At 42.0% G+C, this 17,389-nt stretch overlaps 1 protein-coding gene across 1 annotated transcript in view; it reads left to right on the top strand.

Annotated features, from left to right (window-relative positions):
- The window catches only part of LOC124805307 (cytochrome P450 6a2-like), a 119,491-nt gene extending 102,327 nt beyond the window's left edge, over positions 1 to 17,164 (top strand). Inside the window, exons 6-7 of the mRNA XM_047265823.1 lie at positions 7,861 to 8,112; positions 16,765 to 17,164. Coding sequence (XP_047121779.1) covers positions 7,861 to 8,112; positions 16,765 to 16,946 — 434 coding nt within the window. The 3' untranslated portion in view covers positions 16,947 to 17,164. The remainder of the gene's footprint in view (positions 1 to 7,860; positions 8,113 to 16,764) is intronic.
- Positions 17,165 to 17,389: the final 225 nt, after the last annotated feature.

The following is a 17,389-nucleotide window of genomic DNA, read 5'->3' as shown; positions in this document are numbered from 1 at the left end:
CAACAAGTTGGTGCTGAGGTCACCAGTGGAGTGGTATCACTCAGGTGGTTGCGCAGAACCAAATGTTGAAAGATAGGATTTTGTAGTCAAAACAATGGGGAATAATATGATGTATTGGAAATGTGAATAAAACCAACCCGCTTTCAGGAAAAATAAATGTGTGGCATTTATTGAACGCTTTCGTATATAAAGGGTGTCCCAGGACTGTTGAGACAAACTCAGAAGGGCTTTAGAAGGTGTCTTGAGGAAAAAGTCGAGGGTAGCGACCAGCGTCCGCGAACTTCATCCAGCGACGCTAGAGAGCGTCGTATTTATAGATGCCGGCGCCTGAGGTTAGGCCACCCCTTTCGCAACAAATCTGAGTTGGTACTCTTAGGTACAGTAGGCGGAAGGTCCAGCAAAGATGTTTCTTATTCAGTGACTGGGACTGAGTGCCACCTTCGACAGTGGAGAAGATGGAGCTAGCTGCGGCATAAACAGGCTTCGTCTCCTATGAATGTGACACTCTGTTGACTTGGTGGACAGTTTTGGACAAATTTTTCCGTCTGTCGTTTATTTTTCTTCCGTGTACCCATAAGAACTGGAGGTCTTAGAGATTTCCAGAAGAAGAATAAACAGTGTGCGACCGAACCGCCGAATCTTTCCATCAGTAAATGGGGTATGTTCTCAACTGACTCGGTTGTTTTAACCCCCTCCACTGACAGAATGACCCGCTTCCTACTTCCGTATGTATAAAGCCGATACAGACTTGTAGCTGTCACGCCTTTGCGCTTACTGCTACGTATTTTAACCGTAAATAGCTCAGCCCTAATGGTAAGAGGTAGTAGTGGATTCACGTTATTAATCTTTGAAGGCAGCACAGCTGCCACAAGCTCAGCTCACTTTTACTCCACTCCTACCCTCGCCATTGCACCACATTAATTAGGTGCTACATGGACCTTGCTAAATTCACTTGCGTATACATTTTTGACCGTTACTCGCCAGTATTTACCTAATGATTAGTACACTCCTAACCGGACTATTTCCCAAAGAGCTGTGATGATTTAACGGGTTCGATCCACGGCCTACAGTGCCCTACAGTTCACACGGTAACACTGCCTACCTGACCCACTTAACTTGGTAGTGAGCTTATGTATCCAATCACCACTGCTAGCAGCAGTAGATAATCCTATCAGCACGACGAGAGCAGCAGACTTACCGTCGAATCCTCCTGAAAATACTTATAACTACGGTCGCCAGCTCTGAAGGAGCAAAAGAATAAATCAGTTTTTTGGCTCGTTTCAAAGTGAAATGGCTTGAGTTGAATTTAAACTTAATTCTGAATATTACTATTTCTGATCATTCTAGGTGATTCTACAAAGCAAATACTCTCTCAATTTCTGTGAGTTGGCTTGGTAATTACCACCAAGACAACTTATGCAACTTAGGTTAACAAAATTCTATCCTTCAACTTATTTAATGATTTTGGATATTACTCTTTGGACAATTGATATAGAATTAGTTAAGTGACTTTACTTGAAAGGTTACTCAGAAAAATTTAAGTAACTATAAATAGGCGACTCATTCTGGTGTGACCATTGCTCTTTTCAACATTCTTATACGCTAAAGTATTCTACACCCAAAAGAATTGTAAATGAAAGAGGCGGTGGTGGCCTCAGTCTGATTTCACTACACTATGTTTCAGGTTACTACACTTTACAATGAACAACATGCGTCGCAATTTTACTCATTACTATATTCTGTCCTCTGCACTTGCACAAAAGAAAACTGGTATTCTCCTTTTACATTTATACAAAGTTCGACTTAACAATTGCAAGCAGTCTTGCCTTGGGTAGACGTGTCGGTGCTGGTGGTGAGATGCATGTGGCTAACGCAGCTCTTCACGCCTCATGCCCTCAATGGCGGCTGGAACTACGAGCTGTAGCACTCGTATAAGCTACTGCACGTCCGCCATAAAATCTGGGCGCAGGAACTCTTACAATCAGCCCCAGTGGCATAGAGACGGCTTCGACAACCATTCGTCGCGTTCTACTCCACAAACGGCGACGATATTCGCCTCTTCGCTGTTGCACAATCACTTTTGCGTGAGCACAGTTACGCATGTCCGGTCACGTCAACACTCCCCAGGCCATTCCATTGTTCAGTCCCTGTGTCTCCAGCTACCTCTAGCTACGCTCGTATCACCAAGAGTGGGGGCGTTCCCCTACCACCTTTTCACCGAAATCATTTAGTATTTAAGAATATTTATATTTATTACCCTGGAGTTCATACCAGTCATAATAATTTACTACTAGCGCTTTATAACATTAAATCATACAGTAATAACTTATAATTACCAAGAAAAAGAATACATTTGACTCCGAGAGCTTAGTGCATTGTCTGAGAGGCAGCGCTAATTCCCAGTTTCGCCAATAGATGGCATCAGGGTGCACTCCCTGGCAGTCTCACACCAGCGCGCCCGTTTCCGACGCGCGGGCTCCAAATTACTGTCAGCCCACCATCATTTCAGTTCCGTTACAAGTGGACAGAAACCTATGTACGAGACTATGGTCCACCAAGACAGAAGAGCATCGCATCAATAGGAGAAATGGACTTTCTGTACAGCAGCTAGTCCAATCTTCTCCAATGGCGATCGAGGCAATCAGTCGTGTTCACTGAGCAACAAACAACATTACGAAACATTTCGCATACAATCTGTCTGCGCACCTTTATTGCTGAAGGAATGAGCTAGTTGCAGGCGCCGGCGTTTGTAACTTCGACGCCCCGCATCGTCTTTGGGTAACGTTTCTGTACACAGATTGCGATTTGTTCCTCAAGAAACCTTCTACAACCCCCTGGAGTTGTTGCAACGTTTCTCGGTCATTGTGTATACAGGCTGGTCAGAAACAGTCTGGGAAGCTTGTACACGACTACCAGAGTAGGTTGTGCTAAGAAATAATCGTTGAGAGAAAAAAATCGATACGTTACGCCCGTTACGAGTTAATTGGTGCTGAAGATCCAAATCAGGCCATTGCGCACCAAATTCACGTGGCCCGACACATACAATTAGTTGTTCGCATAGTATCGCGTATAACGCACAAGACTGCTGTGACTTCGGTTCGAGGTCGAACCTTACTACCGTCTCATATCCAATTTTTGTGTCGCTGATTGCCTTCAGTTTTAGGAGGAGCAGAGGAGGAGAAGATTAGTGTTTAATGTTCCGTCGACAACGAGGTCATTACAGGCGAAACACAAGCTCGGATGAGTGCATGATCGGAAAGAAAATCGGCCGTGTCGTTTCTAAGGAACCATCCCAGCATTTGCCTGAAGCGATTTAGGAAAATCACCGAATACCCAAATCACGACGGCCGGACTCGGGTTTGAATCGTCGTCCTTCCGAATGCGAGTCCAGTGTGCTAACCACTACCCCAGATCACTCAATCGGTTTTAGGAAATCAAACAAAGATCACATTCGGCGACAAGGTCTCTCATCGACCACATGAATTTGCTCACGCTATGGCCTGGTTACTTAATTTTAGTATTAATTAAATAGTAAACGTACCCAATTTAAAAAAAAAATAAGAATTATTCATCAGCACACCCTACAATGCAACGACCTCACAACCTCTTCAGGCTGTTGCTGACCACCCATGCTAGCTATTACCTGAAACAGTACTCGCCTGTAATAATGAAATCTACATCTACATCTACATGGATACTCTGCAAATCACATTTAAGTGCCTGGCAGAGGGTTCATCGAACCACCTTCACAATTCTCTATTATTCCAATCTCGTATAGCGCACGTAAAGAACGAACACCTATATCTTTCCGTACGAGCTCTGATTCCCCTTATTTTATCTTGGTGATCGTTCCTCCCTATGTAGGTGGGTGTCAACAAAATCATTTCCCATTCGGAGGAGAAAGTTGGTGATTGGAATTTCGTGAAAAGATTCCCTAGTAACGAAAAACGACTCTGTTTTAATGACGCCCAGCTCAAATCCTGTGTCATTTCTGTGACACTCTCTCCCATATTTTGCGATAATAGAAAGCGTGCTGCCTTTCTTTGAACGTTTTAGATATACTCCGTCAGTCCTATCTGGTAAGGATCCCACACCAAGCAACAGTATTCTAAAAGACGACTGACAAGGGTAGTGTAGGCAGCCTCCTTAGTAGATCTGTTACAGTTTCTTAGTGTTGTGCCAATAAAACGCAGTATTTGTTTCGCCTTCCCCACAACAATTTCTATGTGTTCCTTCCAATTTAAGTTGTTCGTTATTGTAGTACCTAGTTCTTTAGTTGAATTTAAGGCTTTTAGATTAGCCTGATTTATCTTGTAACCTAAGTTTAACGTGTTCCTTTTAGCACTCATGTGGATGACCTCACACTTTTCGTTATTTAGGGTCAACTCACTAAAAACCTTCAACAGTCTATATGCAGAGACACGACGTGTATCTGTTTGTCGTACAGAGTTTAAATCACGCCATCACTGTGAGTCTTCAAGCGTCTCAGAAGTTATAAGAGACGTGTGACGCGCAGTAAATTAAATCCGACTGACTTGTGACTTATATTAGAGTGGAAACATGGAGTGAACCGCTTCAGAATTCTATAATCATTGTTAGATTATATTTAAAACTACTGTTAAATGTTGTTAAGATGCATATGGACTCATAAATGTTTGTCGGAAGAATGGGAAAACGGTATGATAATTGTAGTGTCCAAAAAGGGAGACCTGAAAGTATTTGATAACTATCGATGGTTCGCACTCATGGCATAAGCAGAAAAAGATATGGAAACGATATGGGAAAGAAAATTGAAGAAATACGGCGGACGTCTTTTAGAAGAGGATCAGTACGGATTTAGACGTGGTATATCGACAGTGCATGAAATCTTTAGTATGATACAGTTGATGGAAGGACGTAGGGAGGGGAAAGATCTGTTGATGACATTTCTTGACATGTTGATGATGGCCTACGATAGAATCCTCAGAGGAAAGGGATAGGAAATCCTGGAGAAAAATTGATTTGGAATACAAACAACTAAAAGCCTTCAAGCAATATATGACTAAAGCTTTACCTATGTCCAGACCCACGTTGGAAGAAGTCAGTGGTTCAGGAATGTTATGAGGTTGAGACAAGGAAGTTTGGGGTCACCATTATTATTGACGGTGATGATGGATGAAACTTTGAAAGAGACAAAAGAACCTCATAGGAAAATGAGATGAAGTTACTGCTTTTTGCCGATGATATTGTGGTGTGAACAGCCGACAATAAGGAGATACAAGAAATAATAGTCTTCCTAAATGAAAAAAATTGCGAGATATGGAATTAAATGGAGTGTGCAGAAAATCGGGACTATGTTGGTACCCGCAGGACAGAAAGACGGAAATGGACATATCAGCATTACGGAACATGATGCTAAAAGTATAGAGACTTGTATTGTGATAATGAAAAATGAAAGAACAGAGAATGAAGTTAGCAAAAGGGTAGACTTGGACAGTGATAACAAAAGAGAGGAGTAGAATCCGGCCCATTGAAATGAAGTCCGCCGCTCGTGGTCTCGCGTTAGCGTTCTCGCTTCCCGAGCACGGGGTCCCGGGTTCGATTCCCGGCGGGGTCAGGGATTTTCACCTGCCTCGAGATGACTGGGTGTTTGTGTTGTCCTCATCATTTCCTCATCATCCAGGAAAGTGGCGAAATTGGACTGAGCACAGATTGGATCATTGTACGGGCGCTGATAACCACGCAGTTGAGCGCCCCACAAACCCAACATCATCATCTTGAAATGAAATCCTTAAGAAGTATGTTAGGGAAACCGAGAAAAGACAAGAGTGAGCAATGAAAATGTCAGGAACGAAACTGGAGTAGAAAAGATTCAGAGAATTAGGAAGAACTGGTTAAAATGGTTTGGAATGGAATATGGAAGAATGCCGAAACGAATAACGGAGATTGCCCGCATCTCGTGGTCGTGCGGTAGCGTTCTCGCTTCCCACGCCCGGATTCCCGGGTTCGATTCCCGGTGGGGTCAGGGATTTTCTCTGCCTCGCGATGGCTGGGTGTTGTGTGCTGTCCTTAGGTTAGTTAGGTGTAAGTAGTTCTAAGTTCTAGGGGACTGATGACCACAGCTGTTAAGTCCCATAGTGCTCAGAGCCATTTGAACCAATAACGGAGATCAAGTCGGAGGGCAAGGGGGGCATAGAGGAAGATGTAGAGTATAAGATGGATTGAGTCAGTGAAGGAGGGTTTAAGAAGAATAAATATAAACTGCAACAAAACAGTTCTAGAAGAAGAACTGATAGAAAGACAGAGGAGAGTGCAGAAGTACAATTAATGTCCCACCCTAGCTCGGTGCCGGAGGAAGCGGAAATGATGAAGACGACGACGTCGACGACGACGACCATTGTGAAAGGGATATACCGGTACGTAAATTTGTTAAGATGCGTAAAATTTGTTACTTTTAAGCATACAAAACAAAACAAATAAGACTGTCACACAAATCTCACAATCAGAAAATTATTGTTTTAAATTGAAAATAACGCCTTCAGCTGAAATATTTTTTAATATTATCAGTTATCTGTTTATAGAATTATTGCTTTTGTGAGTATAATTATATTACATGTTTTCATACATGCTAAAGCACGAGAAGCTTGTCGGAACGCTAGTAAAGCAGAGATAAGTCAAACTGCAATTTCATTAATAAAATAATTATTTGGTACCATCGTTTGGCCTGTCAGCACAACGTTTGGCTTTTATTCGTGCACATTTACTTTTATAAAAAAAGTAAATTGAAATTGTGACATCGTCACTAGGCTCTACTAACCGGAATACGTTAGCATTATAAAAAGAATGCTCTGGCTCGGTCACACATTATTTGTTAGTACTTGCTCACACAAAAATTATAACACTACAAAAAATTAATAGAGATGCTGACGTGTAAGTGTTGCTCTATGTACCCCGTAGGCCTAGCGGTAATGAAACTCTTCTTTTGGGCATTAACACACCAAGTTCCGGTATTATTTACCGGGTCTCGGTCACACTGCCGCACGCGAACGAAGCGGAAAGTAAACTTTCAGTTTCTTAAAAATTTTCTTCTTCCTATCAAAATTCATGTATATGAGATATCACCTCAGCCACGCGTCCAGACTCGTGGATTTCCTTCAGAGGTATTACATTAACTAGTAGCTGACGGGAAGACAAGTAGTGAAACGAAACTTATGTTTGACGTATCCAAAGGACGCGTGATTCACCCTTTCTTCTTCTTCATCTAAAATTAAAAATTGTTCTTAGACTGTTTTAAAGATGTAAAGCCTTCGAATAATGTCGAGTGGAGTCTACAAATAAACGAAGTGAATCAAAGAATTATCCAGATAAGATGCATATTCTGGACAGCGAAATACAGAGGAGTTCCGGTTAAGACATTCACGGATTTCTGCAATATCACGGAGACGTAGATCTTTTCAGGTAAGTTCGTAAGAGAGCCTTTCTAAAGCTCTCTTGTTGTGAAGGGATAACAGGTGCAACTGCAGGTCTCCTATCGTTGTACTATCTGCAGACGATCTGTCTGTTTGAGAATTTGCTGTATTAAGTTCTCTGACGTGGAGACACTGAAGAAAATTTTGATTTTATTTCGTAGACGGCTGTCTTACATCCGCTCAAGAACTTTCGTCCTATGGTAATGTCAGGTAAATGGTAGTAAACTGACCGTTCAGCCACATCTGTTTACCATTACACATGTGGATGGTGACAATCTGGTCAACAAAAGGAGATAACGGTAGACGCTGTGCGGAATAGAATACCCCAATGTGATCCTAGCAATAAGGGCGCGTCTTTCTCTGTGTGGAGTCTCTGTGTGGCTCTCAGTAGGCCCCACTATCCTCCTTGCAGAGACGCTGCGCATGTTCCCGCCGCTGCCGTTCCTGGACCGCGTGTGCGAAGTGCCGTACAAGCTGCCGGGGTCGGGCGCGGTAATCGAACCCGGCACCAGGGTCTTCATTCCGGTGTGCGGCCTGCACAGCGACCCCCGGTACTTTCCCGAGCCCGACAAGTTCGACCCAGAAAGGTTCAGCGAGCAGAACAAAGCCAGCATCAACCGCAACGCCTACCTTCCCTTCGGAGAGGGACCGAGGAACTGCATTGGTAAGTCTATGCCCGCAACTGTACTACACTCTGTCCTACTGCTCTCGAAGACTGTTTTCACTTTTGACAGTTTTGGAATATTAAATGACACAAGATTTACACACATGTGGCTGCGCCAATAACTTTTATTCGTCACACTAAACATGTTCCTCACCAAATGACCCTTTAAAGAGTATTTCCGTCCGAGAGAACTGAAAAATACAGTACTGGAAAATGGACGATTTGGCTTTACAGCCGGCCGGAGTGGCCGAGCGGTTCTAGGCGCTACAGTCTGGAACCGCACGACTGCTACGGTCGCAGGTTGGAATCCTGCCTCGGCATGGATGTTCGTGATGTCCTTAGATGAGTTAGGTTTAAGTAGTTCTAAGTTCTAGGGGACTGATGACCTCAGAAGTTAAGTTCCATAGTGCTCAGAGCCATTTGGCTTTACAAGAGTTCAAGTAAGGCAACACGTAGCAGAACACATACGCAATAAAATAAAGCTATAAATTAATATTATGAAGACCAAATATGTGGACTTAACAGTAGCCCTGAATTTTATTTCAGCTTTAATACTTGACAATTATCAATTTAAACTTACGTACCAGTTATTCACGTACGGAGAAGTTTCCATTTTGGACCTGTAATATACACCTGGAAAACATGTTGCAGTAAAGGCTTTCCTATTTTTTTATATTATATTAGTTTCTTTGGTCGCTGCGTACAGGCTATTCGAACTCATGTGTTTACTTTCCACTAACATCTAAATAGTTTAAAATATAAAATTTCAAGTCTCTTAATATTGAGTTAACAACATAGTTTCCAAAAAAACGAAATAACGCGCACAAATTCAAAATCATCTATTATATTGTAAAGTCCTTTCTATTTTTTTCAGTTCTATTTGTTTCTTTGCTCACTGGCTACAGGCTATTCGAACTCACGTGGTTACTTTCCACAAATATCTAACTAATTTAAAATAAAAATTTCAAGTCTCTTAATATTGAGTTAACAACATAGTTTCTAAACAAACTAAATAACGTTCACAAATTCATCTATTATACTGTAAAGTCATAGTAATAACAACTTCATGTGCAATTTACAAATATTCGTTATGTAAATTAAAACGCCTTTTCATTGGTGCAATCTATATTTATTTATGAACATGCAAATAAATTTAATAGATAAATAAAGGACAGACAGCAGCAAAAATATTTAGTTTCAACTTATAAAACGAATATTTGTGTAACTGCTGCAGAGAATAGTCACCCCAACAAAGTTGTCGCTTTATTATAACTTCGGAATGAGCACATTAATACTACGCGTAATACATAGAGGTTGTCGTTGGGTTCGTTTTTCCCTCCATTTTTTCCATTCTCTTTCTGCTGGCCTTTTTCCTCTCTCCAGATCATTTTGTTCAAGTTCCCATCTTTGATTTTCCCTCTTGGTCAGCTTGCCATTTATGAATTTTGGTCTTGGAAATAAGGTGTTGGACATAGTCTGGTGTCACTCTTGTCAATTTCAGATCAGTTGTGATCTCATTTTATCACATCCGTTATGGCCTTACTTTAGTTGTCAAAGAATTCGATTATTTGTTTTATAAGTCAGTCTCGGTTCATTCTTTTAATGTGCACATTGAACGTTAACATTTGTCTTATAATGTCACCATAGATATTAGTGTATTCATTTCCTGTGTGCTTCTGAGTCGGTATTGTTCGTCTACAAATTTCAGTCTGAGAATTTTTCTTACAATCATGCGCTCCTTTTTCTCAGGGTATTCAATTCCTATTTTCCCGTTCAACATATGTGTTTCTGATTCATAGAAGCATTCTGATTAAATTAAACTGATGTAATGTCTTAGTTTAGTGTGCTCTGAGATACATTTCTTATTGCAGATATTTGAGTAAGTCGGTATGAAGTTTCTATCTTTTGGCCACTAATTACGTAAACACAGTTTGATTTCCTGGAAATGGTAGGAAAATGTGACAAAATACTGATTTAGCAATTTGTCCTAGAGGTAAGGGATAAATCAACTTTTATGGCGTCTGTAGACTTAGAAAACATTTTGGATAATGTTGACTGATGTAAACGCTTTGAAAGTCTTTTCTGAATACTGCCAATACGCGAACCACTTATTGTTCTAACGGATTTGTTAAATAATACAATTTTTGGTTCTCTAAAGTGTGCCACAAAGGTCGAAGAACAGTTGACAACGGCAATTTAACCTGAACCTAGGTCGGTAGTAGGCAACGGCATTGCAGTATTGGTACACCGGTTCCCGTCAGATGACCGAAGTTAAGCGCTGTCGGGCGTGGCCGGCACTTGGATGGGTGACCATCTGGGCCGCCATGCGCTGTTGCCATTTTCGGGTTGTACTCTGCCTAGCGATGCCAATTGAGGAGCTACTCGATCGAATAGTAGCGGCTCCGGTCAAAGAAAACGTCATAACGACCGGGAGAGCGGTGTGCTGACCACACGCCCGTCCTATCCACATCCTCAACTGCGGATGACACGGTGGTCGGATGGTCCCGATGGGCCACTTGTGGCCTGTAGACGGAGTGCTTAGGTAGGTAGTACAATAAACGACGTGCGCGTGTTTTGTAAAGGCATAGAAGAAATCTTCACGTATTTTGATAAGAAATATAGCAACTTTCAAGCGCTACTTTATTTTCGTGCAAAGATTGAATTTTCGTTCATGATCATATATGTGTGTGGAACATTCTCCATAACTATCTTTCATATAAGCAAACTAGTGCACTCTGAACAAATAATTGTGTATTACGAAATTATACAGTTTGTATGCCACAATGTATTATCTCGCCAATATGCGTCATTTTTACTATACCCTGTTGGTCTAATGCGTCGGAAAATTGGAATTTGGTGGCTAAACGTGATGTGGATACTGGTAGTATGTAGCATTTGATTATGAGAATATAGTTAAGTCCCTTAGAGAACCGTGGCACAATAGATCCTATTAGTAAATGTCGTAGCCTTCCTCAATAGTCCGTTTCTGTACACCAGTGAAACACAGTCGCATGTAGTTCAAGGTCAAAAGCAATAAAAGACACTATTAGCGAGTCAGTGACGACATTTACACTTTTCAAGTGCAGAATATGTTGCATCAACCTCAACTCCGCTAAAATTGTGCTGGACAGATTATGAAAGTTCGTTTTAGTACATCCGGCAACTGAGCCTCGTTTACGCCTAAGTACCTAACTCAACTATTACTGTATTGCCTGTTTAGCATGTTATTTTAACCATACATCCTCTGCACTGATACAGAATAATAACACAGATAATTTAAAACTTGGAATAACATTGTGGCACTTAATCTGAGAATCGACAGTCATGTTTCAGGCATCAAGTGTGTCTCAAGCTGTAAATTACACAGTAATGCACGCTTCAGGCCATACCTACTATTAGATTATGACTCATACACTGTCAGCTTCTGGTGTTCGAGTTCTAATTGAGTTATGAATGCCCATTTACTTCTTTGGATCTGTCAACTACCACAGTCTTGCCTGCTTAGCTTATAGCGTAATATTTTAGATGACGAGTGTTTTGTACAGTTATAGAACAACAACAACAAATCAAGCTATTTAATTGTGGAAATATTTAATCTGTGGCTCCACTGTACTTTGAAATACGCGTCATGCAAAGATCAAACATAGCTCGTTACCAAGTGAGCATTAACCTTCAAATTAGATCCTGAGTTCTACGTGTATTTTGATTAATAAGGATAATTTAGATATGAAAGTATTTAATTTTAGCGTCCATTTTGCCTTGAACCAGATGGGGTTCAAATATTGACCTTTACTCGTACCAGATAGGAGATGCAGAGAACAAGATGGGATATATCTGACTCGTTGTTTCCTTTTAATGGACAGTAAAACACTGAGCTGCGTGACAACTGAATGTGTGTGTGTGTGTTTGTGTTTGTGTTTGAGAGCGAGAGACAGAGAGAGAGAGAGAGAGATCCAGATGGCTGTGACCACTGCTTTCCACATATGCCTTTATAGTCTGCGATGGTGGTCGATGTGTCAACAGCTCTGCTCCCACACAATCACCGGGCTCATCATGGGCGTTGTTAAGCGTTACTACTGGTTCTGGAAACTTTGTAAGTAGGCTTTCGTTGGATATTTGATGTCTGTCGTCAGGCATCTGGGAACTCAGTTATGCTTTTCACTGAACCAAAGAAACGTGTGAACACTTACCCCAATTTCCAGTCGTATCAAGACCTGTCCATCTTCATGTTTCAAGTGGTGCAGTTCCTCCGACACTTAATGGTCTTCCAAAGATCCATAAGGAAGAAATTCATGTGTGTCCGATAGTGAGAAACATTGTCTCTTCAACGTATGACTGTGCCAGACGGTTGTCGTCGTTATTAAGATCTACTGTGCGAAAAGGTGTTCATCACAAACGTAACTCTGCCGACTTCATTGGAAAACCAAAATCACTGAGAGTGAGCAGTTCTGGTATATTAGTCAGTTTCGATGTACGAGTATTGTTTTTGTCCACAAAGTTTCCCCATTCGGAATATTATCTGTTATCGGCAAAATCTTTGATAAAGGGATGGTTCAAATGGCTCTGAGCACTATGGGACTCAACATCTCTGGTCATAAGTCCCCTAGAACCTAGAACTACTTAAACCTAACTAACCTAAGGACATCACACAACACCCAGTCATCACGAGGCAGAGAAAATCCCTGACCCCGCCGGGAATCGAACCCGGGAACCCGGGCGCGGGAAGCGAGAACGCTACCGCACGACCACGAGCTGCGGACTGATAAAGGGATTTCAGCTTTGTTTAAACATAACAAGACTTGAAACTAGTTTTTATTTAATCAGAATTTTTTTAAAAAGACTGATGTCGTCAAGGGTAGTCTGTTTTGTCTGCCCTTGTGGCCAACTTGTTTATGGAGGGCTTCGGGGAAATGGCGCTGGAATCTGCAAGCTTGAAACACAGAGCATTTTACTCTTATGTTGATGACAGATTTGTAGTGTCGCTCTATGGTGAAGATAAATTACAAGAATTTTTAAACACCTGAATTCCAGACACAGACACGAAAATCGAAAAAGAGGAATGATTCCCATTTTTGATGTTTTTGTACGACGCAAAGATGATGCCACTTTGAGACATGTAGTATATCGAAAAATGACGCATACCGATTTACATTTAAGTGCAAATGGTTGCTATGTCTTTCCCAGACGATGAGTGTTCTCAGGACTCTCTTACACAGAGCACACATAACTGCTGGTGAGAGCAGTTTGGAGTACGAGCGTCTTCACTTGAACAGAGTTTTTGAAACCGATGCCGATTCTACCCAGCTGATACGTACGGCTCTATGCATGAAACCAACGGTGGGCGCAAGAAATGCGTAAGAAGACACTCAAAGTTTGAAGTCCACTGCTTCCTAAAAAATGGGGTCCACCAATAATTGGACGTAACTTCAGCAAACACAAGGCAAGAGTGATTTTTGCCCTTCACCCAAGAGAGCAGCACTTCTGGGTTCCACTGAAAACGATTTGGTGCTTCGGAAGCCTGGGGTTTACAAGACACAGTGTGAGCGTGGCCAATTATACAGCGGACTGAGGGCACGTGAGTCCTTGAAAGATGCATAGAACACCATAGGTAGCAGAGCACTGTATTGGCATTGGGCACTGTATGATGTACGACGGCGTCGAAATTAGTCTCGACTTCATCTTTCTGGGACTCACTAGCGAAAGAAGCAACTGAAATTCGGTTGGAACCGAATTTAATTTATAGATTTAGAGATATAGCGGCTTCAGCTTTGCTAAATCGTGGAATCTGTCAGTTTTTTATAAGCTTAAAAAGACGTCGCCACAGTGTATCTCACACTGATACATCGATAACACAGCGTGGATCGACCGGGGAGCCACAAACATAATTCACGCAGATATTGTACCTCTTTGCCACCGATCAAACGTCTCTGGCGTCTTGTGTACCTGTGACCCCATGCGCAGTGGCGCGATCTGCGGGTTTAAAAGGACGGGACGAGTGCTGGAGTGGCTCACTCTTAAGATGACTGAATGACACACGTCTGTAATGCTACAAGATGAAGCTGAATTTGTGCGGCTGTACGCACGAAATTTAGTGCAGTTATCAAAGCCAGGCTAAACATTTGCGCAACTGTTTTCGGATAGTACTTCATTACAAACTACAATATCTATAGTGATATTAACACTGTTCAACAGATAGTTAATACATAAAAAAGACAGCCAGACGTTATTCCACGTTTCAAAATGAATATTTATGTGTGATAACATCCAGTGAGTGTCTTAACCACGAAACGGTCGTCTGGCCACAAATGAGATTTGATACCTCATATGGCCGTACTTTTCATTAACACCCGTAGTTGTGGTACTCCGTCAGACCCTGATGTCTTATATCGAGTTAGAGATTTCATTTGCCTTTCAACACCACTAATATTGCTCACTAGATCACTCATGTTACAAGGGAACCTCCCCATCACACCCCCGTCAGATTTAGTTATAAGTTGGCACAGTGGATAGGCCTTCAAAAACTGAACACAGATCAATCGAGAAAACAGGAAGATGTTGTGTGGAACTATGAAAAAAATAAGCAAAATATACAAACTGAGTAATCCACGTGCAAGATAAGCAACGTCATGGATAGTGGGAGCTCAGGAGCGCCGTGGTCCCGTGGTTAGCGTGAGCAGCTGTGAAACCAGAGGACCTTGGTTCAAATCTTCCCTCGAGTGAATAGATTACTTTCTTTATTTTCGCAAAGTTATGTCTGTCCGTTCGTTCATTGACCTCTCTGTTCATTGTAATAAGTTTAGTGTCTGTGTTTTGCGACCGCACCGCAAAACCGTGAGATTAGTAGACGAGAGGACGTGCCTCTCCAATGAGAACCGAAAACATTTGATCGCAAGGTCATAGGTCAACCGATTCCTCCACAGGAAAACACGTCTGATATATTCTATACGACACTGGTGACGGCATGTGCGTCACATGACAGGAATGTGTTCTCGACCCACCTAACTTGTACACTTGGCGAATGGGTAAAAAGATTCTTCTACCTTGCCCGATTTAGGTTTTCTTGTGGGTGTGATAATCACTCCCAAAAAAGTGATGAAAACATAAGCGTTTGTCACACAAACTGCAACAAATGAATGCAACAGTTCCACAGTCGCACAGTTTTCTCTGTGCTCTGTCAAAACATATGTTTTTAACGTTTTCAAATTTTTCCGTGTGTAGACCGTCAAATCCTGCATATGTCCAAGCAAATCTGAACATGTCCTGGAATTTTGGAGAGCGAAGTTTATTATGTGTGAGTGCCTCAACTTTGATAATTGTCTGAAAATAAAAAATTAAACTTTTCACTCTTGAACCAAGAACCTCTCGTCACGCTAACAACGCGGCCATTTTTTTTCTTTTTTTTGGACCGCTTTTTCTATTTTTTTATTATATATATATATATCAGGTAGTGGAGTGAGGTGGCGGAGGCAAGGTGGGCAGGGGTTGCGACCGAAGACCTGGCCACGATGTCTCCTCCCTCCCACCCTGGTGATATGGTACAAAGGATGCAATTGGTGTATTATTGTGAATTTTTTTAATTCTATTTATTCATTTATTTATTTTTAATTTTTTTTATTATTTGTATTTATTTTTTAACAGTAAGGAACTGAAAAGTAGTAAGTGCACTCGTTGCGTCGAGTTGGGGACGCACATAACTAAAAACATGCTAATAGATGTAGGAAAAGGCATAAAGAAATAGAGCAAAGTGCGGAGCTAAGGAAACCATGAAACAAAACTGAAAGATGGAATCCATACCACCATTATCCAGTGCTACATCTTGCACCGGATGGGAAACAAAAACTGCGAAGACCTTTTCGCTCCGGGGACAAAAAGAGGAAATGGGGCAAATACTGCTACAGAGTGTGAGGGTTCTCGAAGAAACTCTCCGTCTGCTGTATCATCCAGGTATGACTTCTCGTAATGACCAAGGTTGATCCCACGTTGTACTGTGTAGTGTTCTATCATCGTCTCGTAATTTTAGCTTTTCTTACCCGTGATGTTCCAGCTACGTGGAGGGTCGTGGAACGCACTCCACAAATAATTGGAAAAATATTGTCGATACTTTGTGTTACGGAAGATCTTGCAATGTCGTTCCTGCAAATAGTTCCAAAAGTCTAAAATGTCCTTAGTGCCGTCTTGAAACAAATAATGCAGTGCATGTCGACGAAGCCACGTCATTGCATTAGTTTTAGTGCGTGGGTAATACGTCTCATCCGGGAATAATATAGTCTTGGGGTCGATATGATTCAGCATTACTCAAAGGAAGGACCACGGCGCTCCTGAGCTCACACTGTCCTTGATGTTGCATATCTTGCACATGGACACTCAGTTTGTATATTTTGCTTATTTTTTTCATAGTTCCACACAACTTCTTCCTGTTTTCTCGATTGATCTGTGTTCAGTTTTTCAAGGCCTATCCACTGTGCCAACTTATAACTAAATCTGAGGGGGGTTCGATGGGGAGGTTCCCTAATTAGCAGCGGTACAGCTATTGAGTAATGGTTACAGTCCATGATTTTACGTTCTTGAGGGATATTCTAAGATATAATTCAACGTTTTGGCTCTTGTTCTGCTGTGTTCTAATTTGGTCGCGGTCTCGTCTACCTGCTACAGGAATGCGGTTCGGCCAACTGCAGACCAAGGTGGGGCTGGCATCGATGCTGCAGAAGTTCCGCTTCCAGACGTGCGACGAGACGGCAGTGCCGCCCAGGTTGGCACCCCTGTCATTCGTCATGGCGCCCGTGGCTGGCGTCTTCCTCAGGGTGACGCGGCGCAGGGAGGCTGCACCGGCCTAGACTCGCCGCAGGATGAGGACCCCGAGCCGAGTCTGACCTGGCGTGTCGTCTACACGTACACTACTCCTGTTGTCTGTCCTTGTTCGGTGCAAAGGCTGTAAAAAGTCTTTCCACCCACAACAATGACACTGGATGCCATGTATATGCCTACGGGGATATGATTTGTGGTTGTCTATACCTCCGCATGTGGAAAACACACGCTTGTAAAAATGAATAAATCTGCTACTACATACCGTATAATTTTGTGGCATATTTTAACAAAACCTGTAAATAGTATTTGTATTTACAACATTAGGAATTCACTTGTAAAATATGGGTGAATCCCTCTACAAAAACCTGCAGAAGATAGTTCATTCTTGACACACATGGCTACAGATTAGTTAGCCAGATGAGTCACGCTCTGATGTGTTCCAGACAATCCTGCACGGATATGTATGAAGAAA

This window comes from Schistocerca piceifrons, chromosome 7 (genome assembly GCF_021461385.2).
Source record: "Schistocerca piceifrons isolate TAMUIC-IGC-003096 chromosome 7, iqSchPice1.1, whole genome shotgun sequence".
Classification (NCBI taxonomy): Eukaryota; Metazoa; Arthropoda; class Insecta; order Orthoptera; family Acrididae; genus Schistocerca; species Schistocerca piceifrons.
This window is presented reverse-complemented; position numbering and strand designations above follow the sequence as displayed.